General features: G+C 28.3%; 3 protein-coding genes across 9 annotated transcripts in view; 1 reads left to right on the top strand and 2 right to left on the bottom strand.

Annotated features, from left to right (window-relative positions):
* Positions 1–48: 48 nt before the first annotated feature.
* On the bottom strand, positions 49–2,254 carry LOC107066637 (uncharacterized). The gene is made up of 4 exons (XM_015321450.2): positions 1,743–2,254; positions 1,588–1,675; positions 1,283–1,470; positions 49–977 (listed from the first exon to the last, which is right to left on the bottom strand). The coding sequence occupies exons 1-4, from the start codon at positions 1,808–1,810 to the stop codon at positions 659–661; spliced, it is 663 nt and encodes a 220-aa protein (XP_015176936.1). The 5' UTR covers positions 1,811–2,254; the 3' UTR covers positions 49–658.
* A 337-nt stretch (positions 2,255–2,591) lies between these two features.
* On the top strand, positions 2,592–4,764 carry Fip1 (Factor interacting with poly(A) polymerase 1). The gene is made up of 4 exons (XM_015321451.2): positions 2,592–2,789; positions 2,922–3,827; positions 3,927–4,282; positions 4,515–4,764. The coding sequence occupies exons 1-4, from the start codon at positions 2,610–2,612 to the stop codon at positions 4,633–4,635; spliced, it is 1,563 nt and encodes a 520-aa protein (XP_015176937.2). The 5' UTR covers positions 2,592–2,609; the 3' UTR covers positions 4,636–4,764.
* An 874-nt stretch (positions 4,765–5,638) lies between these two features.
* pum (pumilio) overlaps positions 5,639–20,605 on the bottom strand; it is an 82,064-nt gene continuing 67,097 nt past the window's right edge. For all 7 annotated transcript variants that reach the window (XM_015321291.2, XM_015321289.2, XM_089177764.1 and 4 more), the window contains one exon: positions 5,639–20,583. In XM_015321291.2, coding sequence (XP_015176777.1) covers positions 20,268–20,583 — 316 coding nt within the window. In that variant the 3' untranslated portion in view covers positions 5,639–20,267. The remainder of the gene's footprint in view (positions 20,584–20,605) is intronic.

The following is a 20,605-nucleotide window of genomic DNA, read 5'->3' as shown; positions in this document are numbered from 1 at the left end:
TATATATATATATATATACACATATAAATTATTTATTTAACAAAATGATAATTTAAAGAAAAAATATAAATTATTATAATAAAGGTATTTACATACTTTTTTTTCTCTTGATTACGTGTAAAAATATACAATTAAAAACTAATTAGTTCATAAACACTTTTATGTATTTATGAAACTTTCTATAAATATATATATATATATTCACTACAAATATCAGATATTTTTTACAATAATTTTTGTTAGATTGATATCAGACATTAAGCAATACTGAATCTAAACCGTACCAGAGTATTTGTACGATCGACTTTTGCAATAATTCTTACTAAAGTATTCTTTTTACTTTTCATCTGAAGAAATATTACTTTTACAAATGGATATTATTTAATCGTATATACAAATATATAAAATTTATTAAATTATAAAAACAAGTAAATAAAGCAAAACGAATTAGATATAATTGATCGTAAAATGATTTCAAAAATTTGTTTGCAAAGATATCTGTAAAACATCAGGCCTTGCACAGGTCAATTTTTAAAAATTTCTTCCATTTGATAAATAAAACAAATAGATTATCTGAATGACTACTCAATAACGTGAAATGAATAAAAACAATCAAAATATACGTTTCAAATTTCATAATAATCTTGACGAAAGTATCTTATTTGTCATTAAATTCTGTTTTACTTTGCTCTTCTTCGGTCAACCTCGTATTTTTCTTCTTGAAATTCATTTTTTCCCTCCTAAGTCTTTCATCATTTTCCTGCCTTTCCTTAAAATCACGTTGATATTTCGTTCGAATTAAATTGATTCTCGTTGTTCCTTGATTCACCATTAACAATTGACAAATTACACATATAACTCCAAATGCAGCGTACATTAGCAATTGATAATTTATTGATTTTTGTCCTTTGCGATTAATATTTCTGTCATATGGTTCCCATTGTCCTCTTGCCATTCTTTCTTCCCATTCTCTACGTCTGGTAATAAAATATTTAAACGAACAAATATAAAACTTTGTCTATACATATCAAAACGATATTAACTCTTTGGAGTCCAGACATTTCTTAATATGATCTATCAGCAATTCCGGTAAAAAATTTGTATAGTATTATTGTAAATAAGTTTTGTAAAAATTACAAAATGCTATTATATAAAAAGAAATAATCTACGCTTTTAATTTTATTATTCATTTGTCATCTTAAGATTTGTTGTATATCGTACAATTTATATATGAGTTGCTGCTAGCAACAAAAGAATTAATATTTTGGATATATTGACTTACGATTTGTATACATGATAAGGATTATGTTTTGTACTTCGATAAGTGTTCGAAGAAAATGATGAACGAGTTTTATATTTTAAAGTCATGTCGTATTCCCTCCTGGTGTGTTCCTTACTGAGAATATTGTAAGCTTCTTGCAGTATTACAAACTTATCGTGTCCCTTTTCTCCCATAATGTCAGGATGGAACTAAAGAAAACCATATATATCAACTTTTTATTAAATATATTCGTTACACCGAACATTCTTTTCCTGAAACATATTACAACGTCACTTTATTTTTAATCTAAACAAAAAATCATTTACTTTTTTCGATAATGCGATAAAGGCACTTCTTATTTCTTTTTGCGAACAATTTGGCGAAACTTCCAATATCTCGTAGTAATTATGGCATCTTTAAAGAAAGACATAAAATTTAAATTTTAATTTCAATGAAAAAATATTACTTGACACATCCTAACCTTTGAGTTCCATAACCTCGAAAGATCAATGAGAACAATTCCAATTTGTAGAAACGAGTTATTTGCATTGTGTCGTTGTAAAAAATAAAATAAATTAATTTACGAAATAAGTTTAATCGTTATGTCAAGTAGACACCACAATTTGTTAATTACGACTTAAATCTAAATGTTATGACATAACTTTGAACACTTTTCAATAAACAGAATACGTTAAAGCAATTTCGACCGACGTGCTCCCTGGTGTTTCTCCGAGAAAATAATTTATACGTCAAAAAAATAAATTGTATTATAAGCGTTAACACAGTTAGAATTAAATAATAATAATACGATCATTATTTTGTCGTTTTGTAATTGCATACGATGTGTATACATAACACTAAATGTATACGTGTAATATTCATATTTATTCTTAATATACGTAGAAATTGCTATGTAATATTAATTTTAATATGAAAATCATAACAAAAATTTGGAATATGCGACACTTGCTGCGTTTGTTTCTCACTCCTTTCACACTCATCATATTACAGTGCGCATGCGCATTAAACCAAATCGTGGCTTATCCTGCCATCTATATTCGAACCATACTCCTTCTTTCTAATTCTTTTAAGAACAGTTACATTTTTCTTAATGTTCTTAATTTTAAATTTACGTTAATTTAAAATTTCGACCTCGAAAATGTACGCTTGAAAGACTTCAATTTAATAATTTATTATTGAAAAAAAGAAACACAATTAGACATAGGTAAATATTTGTATATAAAATTCCAATGAAATTTTGTAATTATTCGGTAGGTAAGGTAGAGTGTCTCAGCCGGATAAGTATATATAACCTAGTAGCATTGTTGTTTAAGAAAAGTGAGAAAAAATGGCGGACGAAAACGAGGATCAATGGTTATACGGAGATTCGGCGGACGTGAAAGATTTATCACCGGCAAATGTTTTAATTGAGAATCAACAAAATGATTCGTTATCTATTAATACGCAGGAAGCATCAGAAATTTTGGAAGAGAAGAAAAATGATAACGTTTCAGAAAGATTACCTGAGGTGCGTCGTTTATAACCTATTATTCCCGGCATTTATTTTACAACGTTATTTTAATGAATTTTAATATAAATAATCGATACAACATATTTCGTATATTTAACTTATATTAGAATTTATTTCATTTTTGCTTAGCTGTCAGAAAATGCAGGCTCACTTACAGAAGAGAATTCGGTAAATAATATCCAAGATGAAAATGATTCTGATGCTAATAAAAATGATACAAGAGAGGCTTCTATTAAAGAAGACGGAGAAGCCGCGAGTGATTCAGATTCTGATGACGATGTCCATGTGGTCATCGGTGACATCAAATCGACACCAGCATATGGTAGTTTAAATATTAAAAGAGGCGGCCTACTTACGAATGCATCAGGTGTACCCGATAAATTGAATAAACAATCTGGCAAATTTAGTATAGACGAATTTGAAACTATCGGTGTTATCAATGGAATGCCAGCGCATGAATTTAATTTGGATCAATTGGAGGATAAACCATGGAGACAACCTGGTGCAGATATAACAGATTATTTCAATTATGGATTCAACGAAGAAACTTGGCGTGCTTATTGCGAAAGACAGAAAAAAATGAGAAGCGAGTCTGGAGTAGGATTGATATTAAATGCTGGCGGAGGTGGAAGTAATCCAAGCAGTATGCGAGTACCACAAGTAGCAATTAATAACGATAATAGTAAATATTCTGGTATCATGGGACCAAAACGAGCAGGTCCACCTCCGGGAAGAAAAATGGCTGGTACGATAGATGTCATAGGAAGTTCTGGCTTAGCATCTAGAAGGAATCTTGACAAATCACCGCCTAAAGGAAATGTGATACAAGTGATGACAGCGGATAGGAGAGAATATTCAAGGAAACCAGGTTTTCCAGATATGAGCGTACCACCACCAGGAGCAGGATTACCTCCACCTTTCGATATGCCACCTCCTGGATATTCCGGAGAGCCAGCTCCATTCTACATGCCTGAAACTGATCCATATTATCAAAGTTATGAACCTACTCAGGATAGTCAATGGGGTAATGACCCAGTAAGTATATAGATCATATTATAATGGAATGATATATTTTTAATAGCAACATAAAAATAGTCAAACAAAAATACTATATTAATATTTTAATCGAAATAGACTTGGCAACCAACAAATTTAGCCATTCCAATGACGGAAGGAGAAGAAGACAAAGATATGGGCCCTAAAACGATACCCACAATGGTACCACCTATATCTATGCCACCGTTATTGCCACCTAGAGATCAACGGGACATTCGAGGGGATCGTGAGAGAGACAGAGACCGAGATAGGGAACGTGAAAGGGATATGGACTCGATGGGTAGGGAAAGAGAAAGGGATAAAGAAAGAGAACGTGATCGTGAAAGAGAAAAAGATTCCATGATCAGAGATCGTGATCGAGAAAGAGACTCTGTGGCACGAGACGAAGAAAGAGATCGTGATAGATCACGATCACAGTATCGACATAAAGAGAGGTAGGACGATGAATGCGAGATATTAAATTGTTTTTTCTATTATTGTTATTATTATTACTGTTGTTGTTGCTATTGTTGTTATTGTTATTGTTGTTGTTATTGTATTTTCAAAGAACACAATTATATTGCGTTACAAAACTTTTTTTCTCTCTCTCTCTCTATATATATATATCCATATCCATAAGAATATATCCAAAATTATTTTCAATCTATTTTTTACTTTTTTCATTAGGCATAGGCATCGTTCAAGGTCGCGATCTCGTAGACACAAATCGCGATCACGAAGTCCGAGTAGACGTAAGAAGAAATCAAGACGCTCCGACAGGGAACGTTCTAAAGAAGAAAGCGAATGAGAGTATAGAAATGTAAACGTGCGTTTATGTATGCGTATATATGTATATATATGCACGAGTATGTATGTATATAAAATATCGTTATTACCAATTAAAATATGAAATAAAATAAAGAGAAGAAAAACAAAATTATCGACGATATTGAAAAAGAGAAATTGCCATTTCTTTTTTTTTTTTTTTAAACCTATTTGCATCACGTCTTTGAATACACTGTTATGCATCCTAATAATAAATTTGTATAAATTTTTGAAACGTTCAATTGACAACCGGCCCGTATTACCGCGCATTTACTATTAATTATTAAATTATATTATTATTTCGCATTTGAATACAAGTGGTGTTAAATAATAATCAATACTTAAAGGAAAATTTTAAATTTTCAAATAAATTATAATCATTTCTGCTATCCTATCTCTCTCTCTCTCAATCTTTCATGATTCTTTGTTATTACTTAAGCAAAATAAACGACACAGTATGAGTGATAATAACATAAAAATTATTGATAATAAAAATAAAAGATAAAAATATGTTATGTAATAATTGTCCTATGATTCCGACATAGTCGTCCTGCTGTACATTGTCAAGATCCTAATGCGTCATTTTATTTTTTTATTTAATTATACGAGACATACAAAATAACACTTTTTTATTAATAAAATAAATAAAATAAAAAATATATATATTTTATCCGTTAAATAGTTTAATTATTAAATATCACAAATTAAAATAAAATATTTACCCAGAATTAGAACCTTCAATCCTCGTGGTGGGTTGTTATACTCGTGACCATCTAAATTAATTTCACAGGGGAAAACAAAATTATATAAATGAATAAACCCTTTTGTTAGGGCATACTTTGATGCGTCTACTGTTCCATATAAACAAGTATAATCGCAAGTATAAAAGTATAATCGCAGAGTACGAGCCTTATATGAGTCGCCAAAAACAAAAAGGTTAAAAGGTAGTTAAGGAATAAACAAAAAAAATTAAAATAACAAACACGTGCCATTCAATGTATGGTTTTATATCATAATGTTATTACAGAAATTGTATTTCATAATAATTAAAAGTAGTAATAGCTTATCAATAAATCATTCACGCGAGTGAATTAATGGGATCGATAATAACGCCGATTTCTAATATCGATCGTTATCATATCGATCGTTGCACACACGTGTTCTTTCTTTCTTTCTTTTTCTTGTTCCATTTGAAATTTCTTCCTCACTTTATTTTCTTTTTTTTTACCATCAAATTTTTTCCTTTTGTTTTGTTGGTTGTATATTAAACTGTTATTGTTGTCGGTTTATATTATTTTTTTTTCTTTCATTTTTCATTATCTTCATACATAATGGAAAAAAATGTTACATTTGTACAGCCATCATATACATGATACATTTAGAATACCATTAATACATTTTTTTTTCACTTAAGTGTGTGTCGCGTGTTTGTTTGTTCCTGTATTGTGTGTCTATCAAGTGTATTCGCGCGTATATGTGTGTATGTATGCGTGTTATGTATGTATGCATGTAATGTCATTACATTGTATGAGAGAGTATGCCTACTTATAAATTGAAAAAGTGCTACTTCAAGTGCTCAAAACAAATAGTCATTGCATGATTCCATTCCGAAAAAGGGAGAGAAGAGGGGGGGTAACAAAACGATACACGAAATATTTTTTTATCTTTTTTTTCGTTTGCATCACAAAACCTAAGAAAGATATGAAAAAAAGGATATTTATGAGTTTGTGTTAATTATACAATAAAATATATTTAATTATATTGAACACGAATATGTGTCGATGTAGATATGAAAAATGAAAAATTTAAATAATGATTTTCCTCTATTTTCGAAGGAAAAGAAATGTTGGAATGCGTTGAAAATTATTCGATTAAATTCTCATTGAATATTAAAGTAAAACGAAGATAAGAAAACAATAAATTAAATGATTTATTACAAATTATTATTGTGATATTTTTGTATGTATGTTTAATATTGTCACGTTTACGAAAAATAAAATAAAATAGAAAAGATAAAAAAAGAAAAACGTAATTATTTGTAAAAATAAAACTAATTGTAAGATATGCGATATTTTAGATAGATCAAGTGATTTCAATGCCAGGATAAACGAGATCTTCGGTAATTTAATCGATAAATCGTGTGTGTCTTTACTTTTGTATTAAATAATAATTTCTCTTTTTCTATTTCTCTTTCTTTCTCTCACATTGATGATTATAACTTTTTTCTTTTCATTTGAATTTTTGTCGTTTACAACCTTTTCATTTTAATATAAATAATTGAAATTAATCTAATTTTTAATTTTAAATATTTATATCTTTCTTTTTTAATATTCTCGATAAAAATCAAATTTTTTTTTAATTATTTTAAATAAAACTTTCGTGAAATTTCGTATTTACCAGTTCATCCTTTTTTTTCATATTTTTTCTTTCTATCTTTCTTATCGTGCAAAATGTTAATGAATTTACAAATAACTGAAACTCGTTATTAAGTTAACAGATAAAAATGTATTCGATGATAAAAGAAAACGCAAAAATGTGAAAATAAATCAAACACGATCGAGGACAAAAAAATGGCGGATGATTCGTTTCAGACGACAAAGTTGCTTTCTTCTTTGTATCGACGATGCACAACAATATTAATAATAATAATTATTATTAATTTTAATAATATTATACAAATATAAAAGAAAATAAATGAATCAAGCATTTTTCGCAGGGACGCGATTGGCAAAATTATCCTTAATATTTGTCAAATGATTATCAATCGATTAATTACTGATTAGTTAAAAGAAATAATAATAATAATAATAATAATATTGGACAACCCAAAGAATAAACAAATGTATAATACAAAAAAAAAACTAAAAAAAGAAAAAAAATGACAAAGACGAGTTTATTACCATTTTGTACAAGGGCGGGGGGAATTTGGTTGTCGAGATGAGAAATTTTCTTTGAATTGTCCTTGGTGCCAAAAATTATAGTGCGATTATTCTTTCATATCCGACACTCATTCATTCATATTATTTTTTCTTTTTTTCGTTTTGTTTTGTTGAAAATGTTTCTCTCTCTCTCTCTCTCTCTCTCTCTCTCTCTCTCTCATGCAAAGCGTACATACGTAGTATACACTCAATCAATCTCTCTCTCTTTCTCTCTCTCTCTTTTTGTTCTTGTGATTAATTACGCGTGTGTTTTTTTATAATAATTATTATTTTTGTCGGTACTTATAAATGTTAAATAGTATAACGACGCGTGATGTCTCTCTACTATACTCGCACTGTTTCTGCCTGTTTTGTAAAAAACATTGTCGAAAATGATTTTTTTTTCATGGCTATTTTTTTCATATCTCGATTTTTTCTACATTCTATACACTAATATACAAGTTACATAATAAGATTCTTCTTATTTTCTTTTCTTTGTTTGTTTTCTTTTTGTATGTATATTGTATGTATGTTGTTTGTTTTGTTTTGTTTGTTTGTTTTGTTAATTTGTTCGTTAATTTTTTTGTTCGGTTGTATCTTTCCATTAAATAATAATATATGCGTTTTGTCTTGTTTTTCTGTCCCACTTATCTAATTATCATCATCTCGCGTAGCGTTTAGATTAATAATTAATTAATTTTATTTCTCCCATTTTTTGTTCTGTTTACTTTTACTTTTAAATTTTAATTTTTCTTTCCTATTTTTTTTTTTACTCGTCAAAACTACCGCGTTTCTTGATTATATTTTTTATTTTTAATTTAATTAACATTGATTCAATTCTTACGACGCACACAAGTTGTAGACAATTTGTCGATTATAATATATATAATTATAAGAATTTAATTGTAATATATGTATTAATCGTATCCAATTGTAAATTTCGAAGAAAATCTTTTTCACAAATGTCGATTTTTGCCATCACATTTTTTATTTCATTATATATATATATATATCTCTGTGTGTGTGTATATATATTTATTTTTTGTAAATTTTATTTTTATTAAATATGATTTAGCGCGTAAGAATCGACGATGTTAAGGGGAACGAGTGTGTTTTACGCACACATATATATATATGACATACATATATCAGACGAATATCAAGAACCCGATGTCAATCGTAAAATATGTGAAATTTTGATCGGTGGTAGCCATTTTTATTTCTTTTTAAATATTTAAAAAAAAGAAAAAGGAAAAAAGAAACAAACACACAAGAAATAACGAAAGGTAGTATTTAACTCGTAAAAAAGAAAAAATTATCGAAGGTTATAATATTTCATACGAACGTTTGAAGAAATAAAACGAAATTATGATGACAATTAACAAATTAAAAAAAAAAAAACTGTAAAAAAATCATGGAACATTCGATAAGGTTCAATGATTGATAGATTTAAATTAAAAGCGCGAAATTTGAAAAATCCACCTTAATTTCGAATTTCGATATTTTCATTTTCATTTTCATATTTTATCCTTGCGAATCTATATTTTTGTTTTACGGATAGAATCGGTTAGTGTATGTGTGAATATATATGAGAATAAGCATGTGAATAATGATGTTTCTATGAGTGTGGTATATGTATGTGTATGTATGGGTAAGTGTGCGTGAATAATGATTTAAGCGATGAAGAGAATAGCGCGCAACTGTACATCAGTCTTTAATATCAGGGCGCACCATTCCCGCCTTGATCTACGTTTTCTTTTCTTCTTTTTTTTTTTATTTATTTACTTGTTTATTTCTGTTTGTTATCATTTTTTTCATTCGTTTTCTCGCCTATTGAACGAAAAAGATCCGATACGGGATGGATCAGTTTCAGCCTTTCGTTCCTTTCTTATTTTTATTTTTATTTATTTATTTATTTATTTATTATTTCACGATTTTTCTTTTTCACATAATCAGCGCCATGGCAGTTGAAAACGGTGGGTAGTTAAGTAATGATGTTGTGTGTATTGTGTGTGTGTGTTTTATATTTTTCTGACGTACTCCTGACGAAACAGTAATGTCCTATGTACGTGTACTGTATATGTATATGTATATGTATATGTATATGTATATGTATATGTATATGTATATGTATATGTATATGTATATGTATATGTATATGTATATGTATATGTATATGTATATGTATATGTATATGTATATGTATATGTATATGTATATGTATATGCATGTACGTATGTTTGTAATGTGTTATGTGTAGTGTATATTCGCGTACAAAGCAGCACGAGGAGCGCAGGCTAGAAAACGCGATGAAAGCGTACAAATTCGCGTTATTACATACAAATACGTGTTAATTATGTTTTTTACGATCTCTTTGTTAACATTTCACAAAACTGTTCTTAATCATTTGGTTCATCCTAATCGATCTGCAGCGTCTTCTATCGCACTATATTGGGGTGCGTATATGGTGGTGTCTCGCATTTGTGCACGCAAGTGGAACAATGTCCATGTAATATGTATATGTATATATGTATGTATGATGTTTATTCATGGATATGTGTATATGTATATATGTGTGTGTGTACGTGTAAATCGTGTGAGCGAACGAGTATACATGCGATGCTCAGTGTTCTACAAGTGGGAGGTCGCAGATTTTTCATTATAATATATAATACAATTAGTGTGTAGTATTAAAATCATATACAATTGTTTTACAATATTTAAATATTACTTATTACATATATATATATTTATATATATATATATATATATATTTATGTATGTATATATATATAATTTTTGTTTTTTCTTTTATTTATTATATCATATATACCAATAGGATTAAAGTGTCTGTGTAAGTTTTAGGTATACAATATTTATAGGGTCACTTAATCCTTTCTTTCTTTTTCTTTTTCGTTTCTTTTTCTTTTCTTTCTTTAATGTTTATACGCCCTGCCAAGAAACATATTTTTTTTTCTATTCTTTAATTTTTGTTTTCTTCAAATTTACCAAGACTCCTTTTTTTCTTTTTGAATTTTGCCTTAAATCAATTTCTTTTTCTTCCTTTCTTTTTTCTTCTGTTTTGGTTTCTTTCAAAAGGGAAGGAGAGAGAAAGAGGGTAAATTATTATTTTTTATTTCTATCCGAGCGCGTTGATTAACTTTTCTAATTTCTTCCTTACTTTTTTTTTCTTCTTTTTTTTTTTTTATTTAAGGGAAAAAAATTCGATTTCACGACATGGACTCTGCGTTTTATATTTCTTTCATTCTTTATATATATATATATTTATATATTTAAAGAATCAATCGAAACGCGTTTCGTTTTTTGATTTAGTTTTTTATTTAAAAGAAAAAAAAAATATATAAAAATAGAGAGAATCATAAAAAGTAAAAGCAATGGGAACAAGTTAATAATAAAAATTCAAAGACAGTCGTGTTATCTCTTTCTTTTTTTGCTTTTTTCTTCCCTCAAACGCGATAATAATTTTTACCTCACTTAAATCATGCAACCGTAGTACAAATTACCCTATGCAAGCTAAACACGCAAAAATAATATAAACCTTTGTAACTTATTTCTCATCCCGTGAAATTAATTTATTGCAATTAATCTAATAAACATCGTTTTTTCCTTTTCTATGGGGTGGGGTGGGGAGAGGATCGAAGCTTGACACAACACAACCACGTTTCAATTACTTTTAGTTCTACTTTATGGTTTTTGTTTTTGTCGCAACACTGCCACCAACTCCCTCCCTTTCATCCTGTCACCATTAACATTTTTTTTCTTTCCTTGAGCGTTAACAACGAAGGAAAAATTTTAAAATAACGAAAGAAGTATTAAAAGAAAAATTTTGGGCTATTCGTCTTACGATGCTAATTATTAAGGAGGGCGGGGGGGGGAGAACTAATAATTCTTTTATTTATATTTAAAAAAATTAACCCGAAAAAAATCGAAAATTAAAGGAAAAAAATTAATTTTACGGAAGAAGAAGAAATAAACGCGAAATGATATTATAAAAAAAAAAAGAAATAAAAAACAAAAAGGAAAAAAAAATACAGAACACACACACAATGATAAGGACAAAAATGACGACAACGACGACGACGCTGACGACGGCGGCAACGACGATGACAATGACGATGCTGACGACGACGATGACGACGAAGAAAAATAAGACGATGTGTTAAGAAAATAATAATACTAATAATACTAATAATACATTAATAATGATAATGATAATGATAATAATAATAATAATAATAATACATACATACATACATACATACATACATACATACATACATACAATACAATAAAAAAGAAGAAAAAGAAGAAAAACAATTGAAAATAATGTGGTTTTTAATTTCATATTTCAATTTTGGTTATTTTCTTTTTTTCATTCTCCAAGTAATGTTTTTTCTTTTCCTTTTTTGTTGTTGTGTTGTTGGTAAATTTTTTTATACATGGATCGCTCGTAGCATATTAATTTTTTTTCTTTTTGTTTCGTATGTTTTCAATTCTCAATTGGGCAAGCGCGCGCTTTATGTTTTCGCGTGTTTGTCGTCATGTGTATATGTGTATATGTATGTGTATGGTATAGTTTAGTGTGTTTTTCTCGGTGCCACCAATAATATTTACCATTTTTCACGCTATATAAAAAATTTACACTATTTATAATCAAAAAATTGTTTGGATTTAAGAACTATCCTTCTTAGAAGCTTAAGTAGATATAATATATAATAAGAACAATATATAATTATCAATTAGGTTTAAACCTATCATTAAACATTCAGACTAAAGTTATATGAAAAAAGTTGACCAATCGCGTACAATAAAGGAATGGGAATAGAGGGGGTGGGGAGGGGGCTTACACGTGATAGGAAGAGTTCGAGAAAGGGTGGGGGTAAAAGTGATGCGATAGGTTTTGTGATAGCCAAATAGAGATGACAGAAATTATATATATATAACTACACAATATTTCTATATCATATGTATAACGTTGTTTTGTATGTGGTGTGAAATTTCTTATTTTTTCCTTCTTACGTGCTTATATGTATATATATAAATATATATATTATATATATAAAGATGGTTCGTGTGTATGTATATATGTTGCAGTTTTTAAATGTTTGGTTGTATATTTGTATATATATATACATATATACGCGTGTTCGTGTCTCGTAATAATCTAGCAATTAGTAAGAGCGATAATGGATAATCAATGTGAGAACAATTGGAACGTTAATCAAACGATATTAATAATAATAATAATAATAATAATAATAATAATAATAATAAAAATAGTAATAATAAGAGTAATTGTAATATAATAATAATAATAATAATAATAATAATAATAATAATAATAATAATAATAATAATAATAATAATAATAATAATAATAATAATAATAATAATAATAATAATAATAATAATAATAATAATAATAATAATAATAATAATAATAATAATAATAATAATAATAATAATAATAATAACTAATAATAATGAATCAATAATATAATAATGATAATTATATACGAGAACGTTTATAGTTGATAAGACATGAGAGATTTAGTATAATTCAACTTTCCCATGGATTTTCTTTTGTTTTGTTATATGTTGCGTTAATTAATATTATTTGTTATCCTTTTTCGTTTTCTCTCGTAAACAACTATTCCTTTCGCTTATAATTTATATTTCTGCTGCTTTCTGCATTTTAGCAGTTCGCGACAGGTGATCGATGGGTTTCTATTACAGATGAGAGGCGTGTATTAATATTCGTTTTTATAATTTACAGATGAAGCGCGCGATTTACATAGACGAAGGAACTTTATCGCCATTCCATAAAATATTATTACAAATTTACTTTTTTTTTGTTTGTTTTGTTTTCCCTATTCCCACGCAGTTTCTGGTTTTTTTTTTATACGTATCATTATTATTATTATTTATATAATGTTCATCACCCTTCCTTCCTAATGCATTTTCGTTTCTTTTTTTTTTTAATTTCATTTTGTGTGTTTCTTTCCTTCTTTCTTTCTTTCTTTCAAACGGCAAGAAGAGTCTCTCCTGTCGATTCGATAAAAAGAGGGGTAGTAGTGGAGGGTTGCTGTTGGGTGGGTGTAGGCGTACATGTGGCAGTTGGAATGTTCTTGTTGTTTGACCGGCTGTTTTTTTAATAATTTCTTGTATATCATCATCATAATAATTATTATTTTTGTTTTTTTTGTCGGAGTGTTATTTAAATTTTTCATTTTGGTTATTTTTTTATGGCAAAAAAAATATATTAGTTACGAATTGTAATATTGTTTTAACTTTTTTTTCTTTTTTTGCTTAACCGCGGAATTCGGTCACTTCCTCTTCTCAGCGACTTTCAAAAATCAACCATTATTTTTTCTTTTACATTTTTGTAATAGATAAACACATAATAATATATATATAAGTATATATATAAATATATAATTATAGTATATATTATACACATATATATGCCAATTTCCATATATATATGTTAAACAAACATAATTATAAAAATCGTATGTGGCTTTATCGTCATTTTGTTTTCTCGGTAAAATTGAAATTTTTTGATCCAGTAATTTCAGTTTTTTTTATTTCTTTTCTTTTTCTTTCAAATAACTGACGATCGCGACGATGCGTGCATACATTAGAATTATTTAATCTCGACTCCTATCTGAAGGAGGGAAGAGATGGATAATGATTGGGAAAAGATAAAGACTTAGGAAAAGGGAATAGGGAAGAGTAGGGGAGGGGGTTGATTAAGATGGATTATTTAAGAGAATTTGTCAATTTTTCGTTAATAAATCGCGTTATTTACAATATTTTACAAAGAAAGCTGCGATATTTTTCCAACATTTTTCTTTACCTTCGTCATTATCGTTACCACCAGTTAGACTTGTATTTAATTATATTTACCGTTTTTTTTTATACAATATTATTTATATCGCATACTTGCAAAGCTGCTTTCAGTCATTTGTTAATGAAAAATATCACGCCTACGTTTAATGGAATATATTTATATGTACATTATACGAATCAATGTTGCCAACATCGTCGATTTAAATACAAAACTCGATCGTTATCCTTTCAATTATTTGATTTTATTTGTTTGTATTTATTTGTAACTCTAATTGTCTTACATATTTTTCAAGGAAATTAAAAAGAAAAAAAAAGAGCAAGTGTATTTGATGATCTTAAGTATCATCTTGAAATATTTTTTTTCTGATTTTTCACAAATTCGTTTCGCAACGAAAAACAAATTATTTTTCCTTTCCCTCCTCAAGAACATGACATTAAAAACCACATACAATTAGAATTTGAAAAAAAAAACCAGAAAAAAATCAAAATATTATTCACATTTATATTTCTATAAATTGTCTCATTAGATACAATGAAAAGATCATCGTCATTTTATTAGATTACTTACAATTTGTATAATCTACATTGTGTATGATTGAATTTTCAAGTATTTTCTTGTTTTTCTCTATTTGTCTCTTTTAAAGTGTAAAAAGAAAAGAAAAGAAAAATTAAAATGAAAATTACAATTAAAAATAAAAAAGCAAAAAAGAAAAGAAACCTTAAACGAAAGTTAGAATTAAACGCCAATTAATTATAGCCAAAAAGTAGAATTAATATAGCAAAAAATAATAATAAAGAAAATATAAGAATAAGATAATGTAATATAATATAAGAGAGATAAGATAAGAAAATAAAAACACAAACACAAACACAAAGAAGACTAAGTAGAAGAATTATTTTAAGAAATTCTTTTTTTTCTTCATACACATTTATAGTTATTATTAGTAATAGTAATAATATTAATATTAATATTAATATTAATAATTTTTTAATATTAATATCGCATTAATATTAATATTTCATTATCAATGTTATAATTATAAGCAACATCATCATAATCATTACTATTTACCATCTCGTCATCATAATCATAATCATTATCATTATTATTATATATCATCATTATTATTTTCTATTATAAAATCTCGAATGTATTATAGGGTTTTTTTATAATAGTGAACGCGTATTGAAAATAGCTGAGAGAGGCAGACTCGTATTTCCAAACGTCGTTGTTTTTCTTTTATACTTCATACATAATATTATAGTCAATATTAATAATATAATACAAAGAACAAAAATGTATAATATATAATCAATGCGCCGGTTTATACTTCATGGAGAATAATAAAGAGTAGTGGTTGATGTCAGATAGGGAGGGGGGAATGAGAAAAAAATAAGAGTGTGAGGAATGGAGGGTGAAGCATGGGATGGCGCAAAAATAATCCTATCATACAATACACCTTCTTCTTTTCTTTTTTGTATATATATATCTTTAATTCTGTGCACATTTACTTTTTCTGACCTTTCTTTTTTTCATCATTTTGTTTGCGATTGCTATTTTAGCTTGTTGCTTGACCTTCTTGCTTATTTGTTTGTTTTTTTTTTCTAATGAACGCGGTTATATTCGTTTATACAATGTACAATAAGTTTTCAGTTAACGTTCAAAGATATTACCGTTAAACGCTGCAATTATCGAACAAAATAGGAAAGGACGGATAAAGTGGGATGAGAAGAGAAATAAGGGTGGGTTTAAAGGAGGGAGATGGGGGTGGGACTGATTGTAGGAATAAGAGGTGAAGAAAAGAGAAATTTTCTTTTCTTTTTCCTAGCACTTAGTCTTTTGTCAAAAATATTTGTATTTTACAATTTGAGATAGAAGGTGAAGGAAAAATTGGGAAGGGGGGGATTAGGTAATTTCTATAATATAAGTTTGGATATATATGAAAAAAAAATGGACCACAAGGAGAAGGATATAAGGAGGAGAAGGGGCAACAGCAGCAGCAGCAGCATATTAGAACGTAAACCATATTTAAATTTAATATAATTAGTAATTATTATAATACACAATATATATATTCACAGAGTCCGTTAAAAAAGGGGGAGCAGGGAATTCCCGTGTGAAACAAAATATCCGTTTTTGTTTGTTTTGTTTTTCTTTTTTCTTTCTTTTTTTTCCTTTAAATTTACGCGTACTCTCGCGTTTATCAGCATGTAACGTCGTATCTATACACATTTGTTTATTATATCACAATTTACAAAATTCGAGGGAAAAATGGGGGTAGGGGGAAGGTTCGACGGTAGAGGAATTTTTGAAGGAGGATAAAAATGGAATTGGGGAGAAAGGAGCGTTGATGTGGATGTGAGATAGAATAAAAAAAGAAAAGTATATATATATATATATCATTAAGAAAAGAAAAAATAAACAATGGCGCCCGTTTTCTACTACTAATCTTAGGGCAACGAATATGTAAAACGAAAAAAAAGAAGGAGAAAATACATTTTATATATATATATATATAAATGTGTGTGTTTATATATAGTGTCGACACATTAGTTGGATTGATTTTCTCCTTATTATTTGCCTCTGTTTCTCTTTTCTAAGTAAATCACACACACGTGTTTAAAAAGAGAGAGGAAAAACTTATTAATAATCGTATTTTAAAATAAAAAAAATACAAAGGAAGAAAAAAAAAATATATATATATACATGTATGTATGCATATGCATATATATATATCTATATAGTAGAAGTGGAAAAGTATCGAAAAAAAATAACGAAAAAAGAGAAGGAAAAAAGAAGAAAAAGATGCAAAATTAGATAATAATAATAATAGCAATAATAATAATAACACTTATATAATTGTATCTTTCCGTTCGCCTTTCGAAATTTGTCACGATGATTAAAACGAGCGATTGAAAAAGTTTTGTTCGTTTTTTTAATAATAATTTTGTGGTATTACTTTTTTGTATAAAAACATTTTTTTTTTTACTTTTTTTTGTTTCTTTCTTTTTTTTATTTTTTTTTATTTTTTTTTTTTTAATACGAATGTTCGAAGCAGTCAGGGGGCAGCAGATCAGATCATCATTTAACAGTCAAGTTCAAATGTCAATTTTTTGGCTGACTTTAATCATAATTAATCATTCATTCCCATCGAAATTAATTTTGTGCCTTAACTTCAATTCTATAATTGTCAAACGTAACAACTATATTCTTACAATTAGATATAAAGGATATACCTGTATTATATCTCCTCTAAACTCTATTCTTTCTTTATCTCTAACTCTATTTTTCTCACTTAATTCTTTTAAAAAATCTTACTATCCCCTTTTTTACATTATACATAGACGATTTGATTCGAAAATTCGTGAGCTGTGATGTGATTGATTGATCATCGAATAAAATATATATTTCTCTATCGCGAAACGGAAACAATAAAAGAGAAAAGAAAAGAAAAGAAAAGAAAAAAAAAAGAAAAGAAAAGAAAAGAAAAGAAAAGAAAAGAAAAGAAAAGAAAAGAAAAGAAAAGAAAAGAAAAGAAAAGAAAAGAAAAGAAAAGAAAAAGAAAAGAAAAGAAAAGAAAAGAAAAGAAAAGAAAAGAAAAGAAAAGAAAAGAAAAGAAAAGAAAAGAAAAAACAGAAAAAGAAAAGGAAGTAGAAACAAAATCAAAGAAAATATCAAAATAAAAGAGGAAAACAAAACCGTGTGTTCAGACTACCATTAGTTTCAAAATACAAACTTTGTTGAAAGTTTGTATTTTATTAACTTTTTTTATACTTTATATTTATATACTTATTATTTTTGTTTATATGATGTTGTTATTGTTGTTGGTTGATTGGCTGTTTAATTCACGTATTATGCTCGCGACGACAGTTATTAAAGAAGATTAATTACGCTGCATATGTATATTTAACGCGAGCATTGCTTTTAAAGTGTTCGCGCGCGCGCGCGCTCACCTTCTTTCTCTTTCTCTCTCTCTCTCTCTCTCTTTTTATCTTTATATTTCTTTCTCTTTCTCTCTCTCTTTCTCTATCGCGTGCAATACGGATATAAATGCATACAGCACACTAACGAACTATGCTAGCTGACTCCTAAAAACGTTCTATTAGTATTTTTTTTCTTTTTTTTTTTTAATACCTGGTTCGCGTTTGTTCTAACTTTTTTTCTTTTCCCTCCTTCTTTCATTTTGCTTCTCTTTTTTTTATTTTTTTTTCCTTTCTTTCTTTCCTTCCTTCTTTTTTTCTTACCCTTTTAGTTATTATCGATACCGAGTTTTTTTCCCATACCCATAGCCCATCGACACACACAACTACTACTACTAGCTTCGAATCGTTCTCTCTCTCTCTCTCTCTCTCTCACCTTCTCTCTCTCTCTCTCTCTCACCTTCTCTCTCTCTCTCTCTCACCTTCTCTCTCTCTCTCTCTCTCACCTTCTCTCTCTCTCTCTCACCTTCTCTCTCTCTCTCTCTCACCTTCTCTCTTTCTTGTATAAGCGCACTTTTTTTTTTAATATCGATCTAACAAATTGGCGCGAATATTCAAATGATCGTTTCTATATCTCTCAGGTCTTTTTTTTTTGTATTCATCGTCGAAGTTTATCTCTCTACCTCATATCTGTCCTATCTTATACTTTTCCTTTCTCCTTCTCTCTCTCTCTCTCTCTTCAACTCTATCGTTTTCTTTTTTTTTTTTTTAGCTCTAAAGACGCATATTATTTAGCAGAGTTGCTTAAAACTCATCTACAAAAATCTGTCGTAAACACGCTTTCTCGATCTTTAATCATATTATTATAATGTGAGATTATTTAATCGTTTCATACCGTTGGATCTTTACACATTTTATAATATGTTAATACATTATTCATATTATTAATCTCTTAGCCGCCACAATTTCCTTTAAATCTCATTACTAATCATGATGTTACTTGTGTATATGTATATATACATATACATAATTATGTAAATATATACGACATGCTTCATAACTTTATCGTCTGCTTCTTCTCACACACGAAAACTCATTGACTAACGTCATAATATAATGCTAAACTCTTGACGATATTTGAATATAATAATTCAATGAATACACATCAAACTTTCGACGAATATACCTATCATTCTCATTTTCTTTTCTTTGTAATAATGTAACGATAGAAAAAATGCACTACTAACACCATATTTCTTTCTTTCGTTCTTACACTTATTTTCTTTCTTTTTAACCACCAAATCTAAGAATCTGCGTGTTCCTTCTTTTTTTTCTTTATATCTATTTATCTTACTTTTCCATTCGAAGAACACTTATTTTTAATGAAGAAAAAAACGAAGAAAAAAAGGAAAAAAATATATATATATATATATACGTATATATGTATATATATGTATGTATATCGTGTCACGATTCTTGTTTATATCAATAAAGTTGTTCGAGAAAAATCTGTACAAACAACGAATATTCAATAATGCTGCAAGAAATTATAAACAATCATTTTTCTTTCTTTCTCCCTCTCTCTCTTTTTATCTTTTAGATACTATAAACTCGCGAACATGCTAAATTCTAGGTATTACATGTTTTCATCATTTTCTATCTTTCTTTCTTTCTTTTTTTCTTACTTTCTTTCTTATACTTAAAGAAAAATATAATCATAACGAAACTCTCGAAATGCGTAAAATACGATGACGTAGTAAAACGGATGATGTAGAAGAACGAGTCCTAGTCGATGTTACGGTAAATTATGGTGTCGGGGCATGTGAAAATTTCAGCTTATTTGGTGGTGGTGGTGTTGATGATTTTTGGGAGGCGGGAGAAGAGAGTTTTGAATATCGTGCGCTTATAAAACCTGCGTGGGTTGTTGCGCCGGTGTGGAAACAGTACCAGCAGAAGATGCTGGAGGTCCTATAGGTCCAAGATCTCCACCATTATTAGAGGCACCAGCTGGTGTCGATACACCAATCGCGGTTGCCGTCTTCATGAAGAATTTCTCTAATTTAACGATTATATGTTTGCCATACGTATACTTGCGGAGACTTCCTAAATGTGGGCGAATCTTGTGCATCAAAATTTTACGTTGCGCAGGTTCAGCTACGTCGATCATCTTCTGTACCACGTAATTTGCGTATTGATCTTTCATCATGACGTTTAGTGCACTAATATTACAGAACAAACAAA

This window comes from Polistes dominula, unplaced genomic scaffold (genome assembly GCF_049000335.1).
Source record: "Polistes dominula isolate Pdom_NZ unplaced genomic scaffold, Pdom_raw_medaka contig_24, whole genome shotgun sequence".
Lineage (NCBI taxonomy): Eukaryota > Metazoa > Arthropoda > Insecta > Hymenoptera > Vespidae > Polistes > Polistes dominula.
The sequence above is the reverse complement of the archived record's forward strand: the minus strand, read 5'-3'. Positions and strand labels throughout refer to the sequence as shown.

Bases quoted from the DNA above. Each gene is read 5' to 3' on its own strand.
- Fip1 (XM_015321451.2), top strand. From the start codon at position 2,610: ATGGCGGACGAAAACGAGGATCAATGGTTATACGGAGATTCGGCGGAC. The intron at 2,790-2,921 runs GTGCGTCGTTTA...ATTTTTGCTTAG, and splicing joins TTTCAGAAAGATTACCTGAG to CTGTCAGAAAATGCAGGCTC. The intron at 4,283-4,514 runs GTAGGACGATGA...TTTTTTCATTAG, and splicing joins CAGTATCGACATAAAGAGAG to GCATAGGCATCGTTCAAGGT.
- LOC107066637 (XM_015321450.2), bottom strand. From the start codon at position 1,810: ATGCAAATAACTCGTTTCTACAAATTGGAATTGTTCTCATTGATCTTT. The intron at 1,471-1,587 runs GTAAATGATTTT...GGTTTTCTTTAG, and splicing joins TTATCGCATTATCGAAAAAA to TTCCATCCTGACATTATGGG. The intron at 978-1,282 runs GTAAGTCAATAT...TTTTATTACCAG, and splicing joins CCTTATCATGTATACAAATC to ACGTAGAGAATGGGAAGAAA.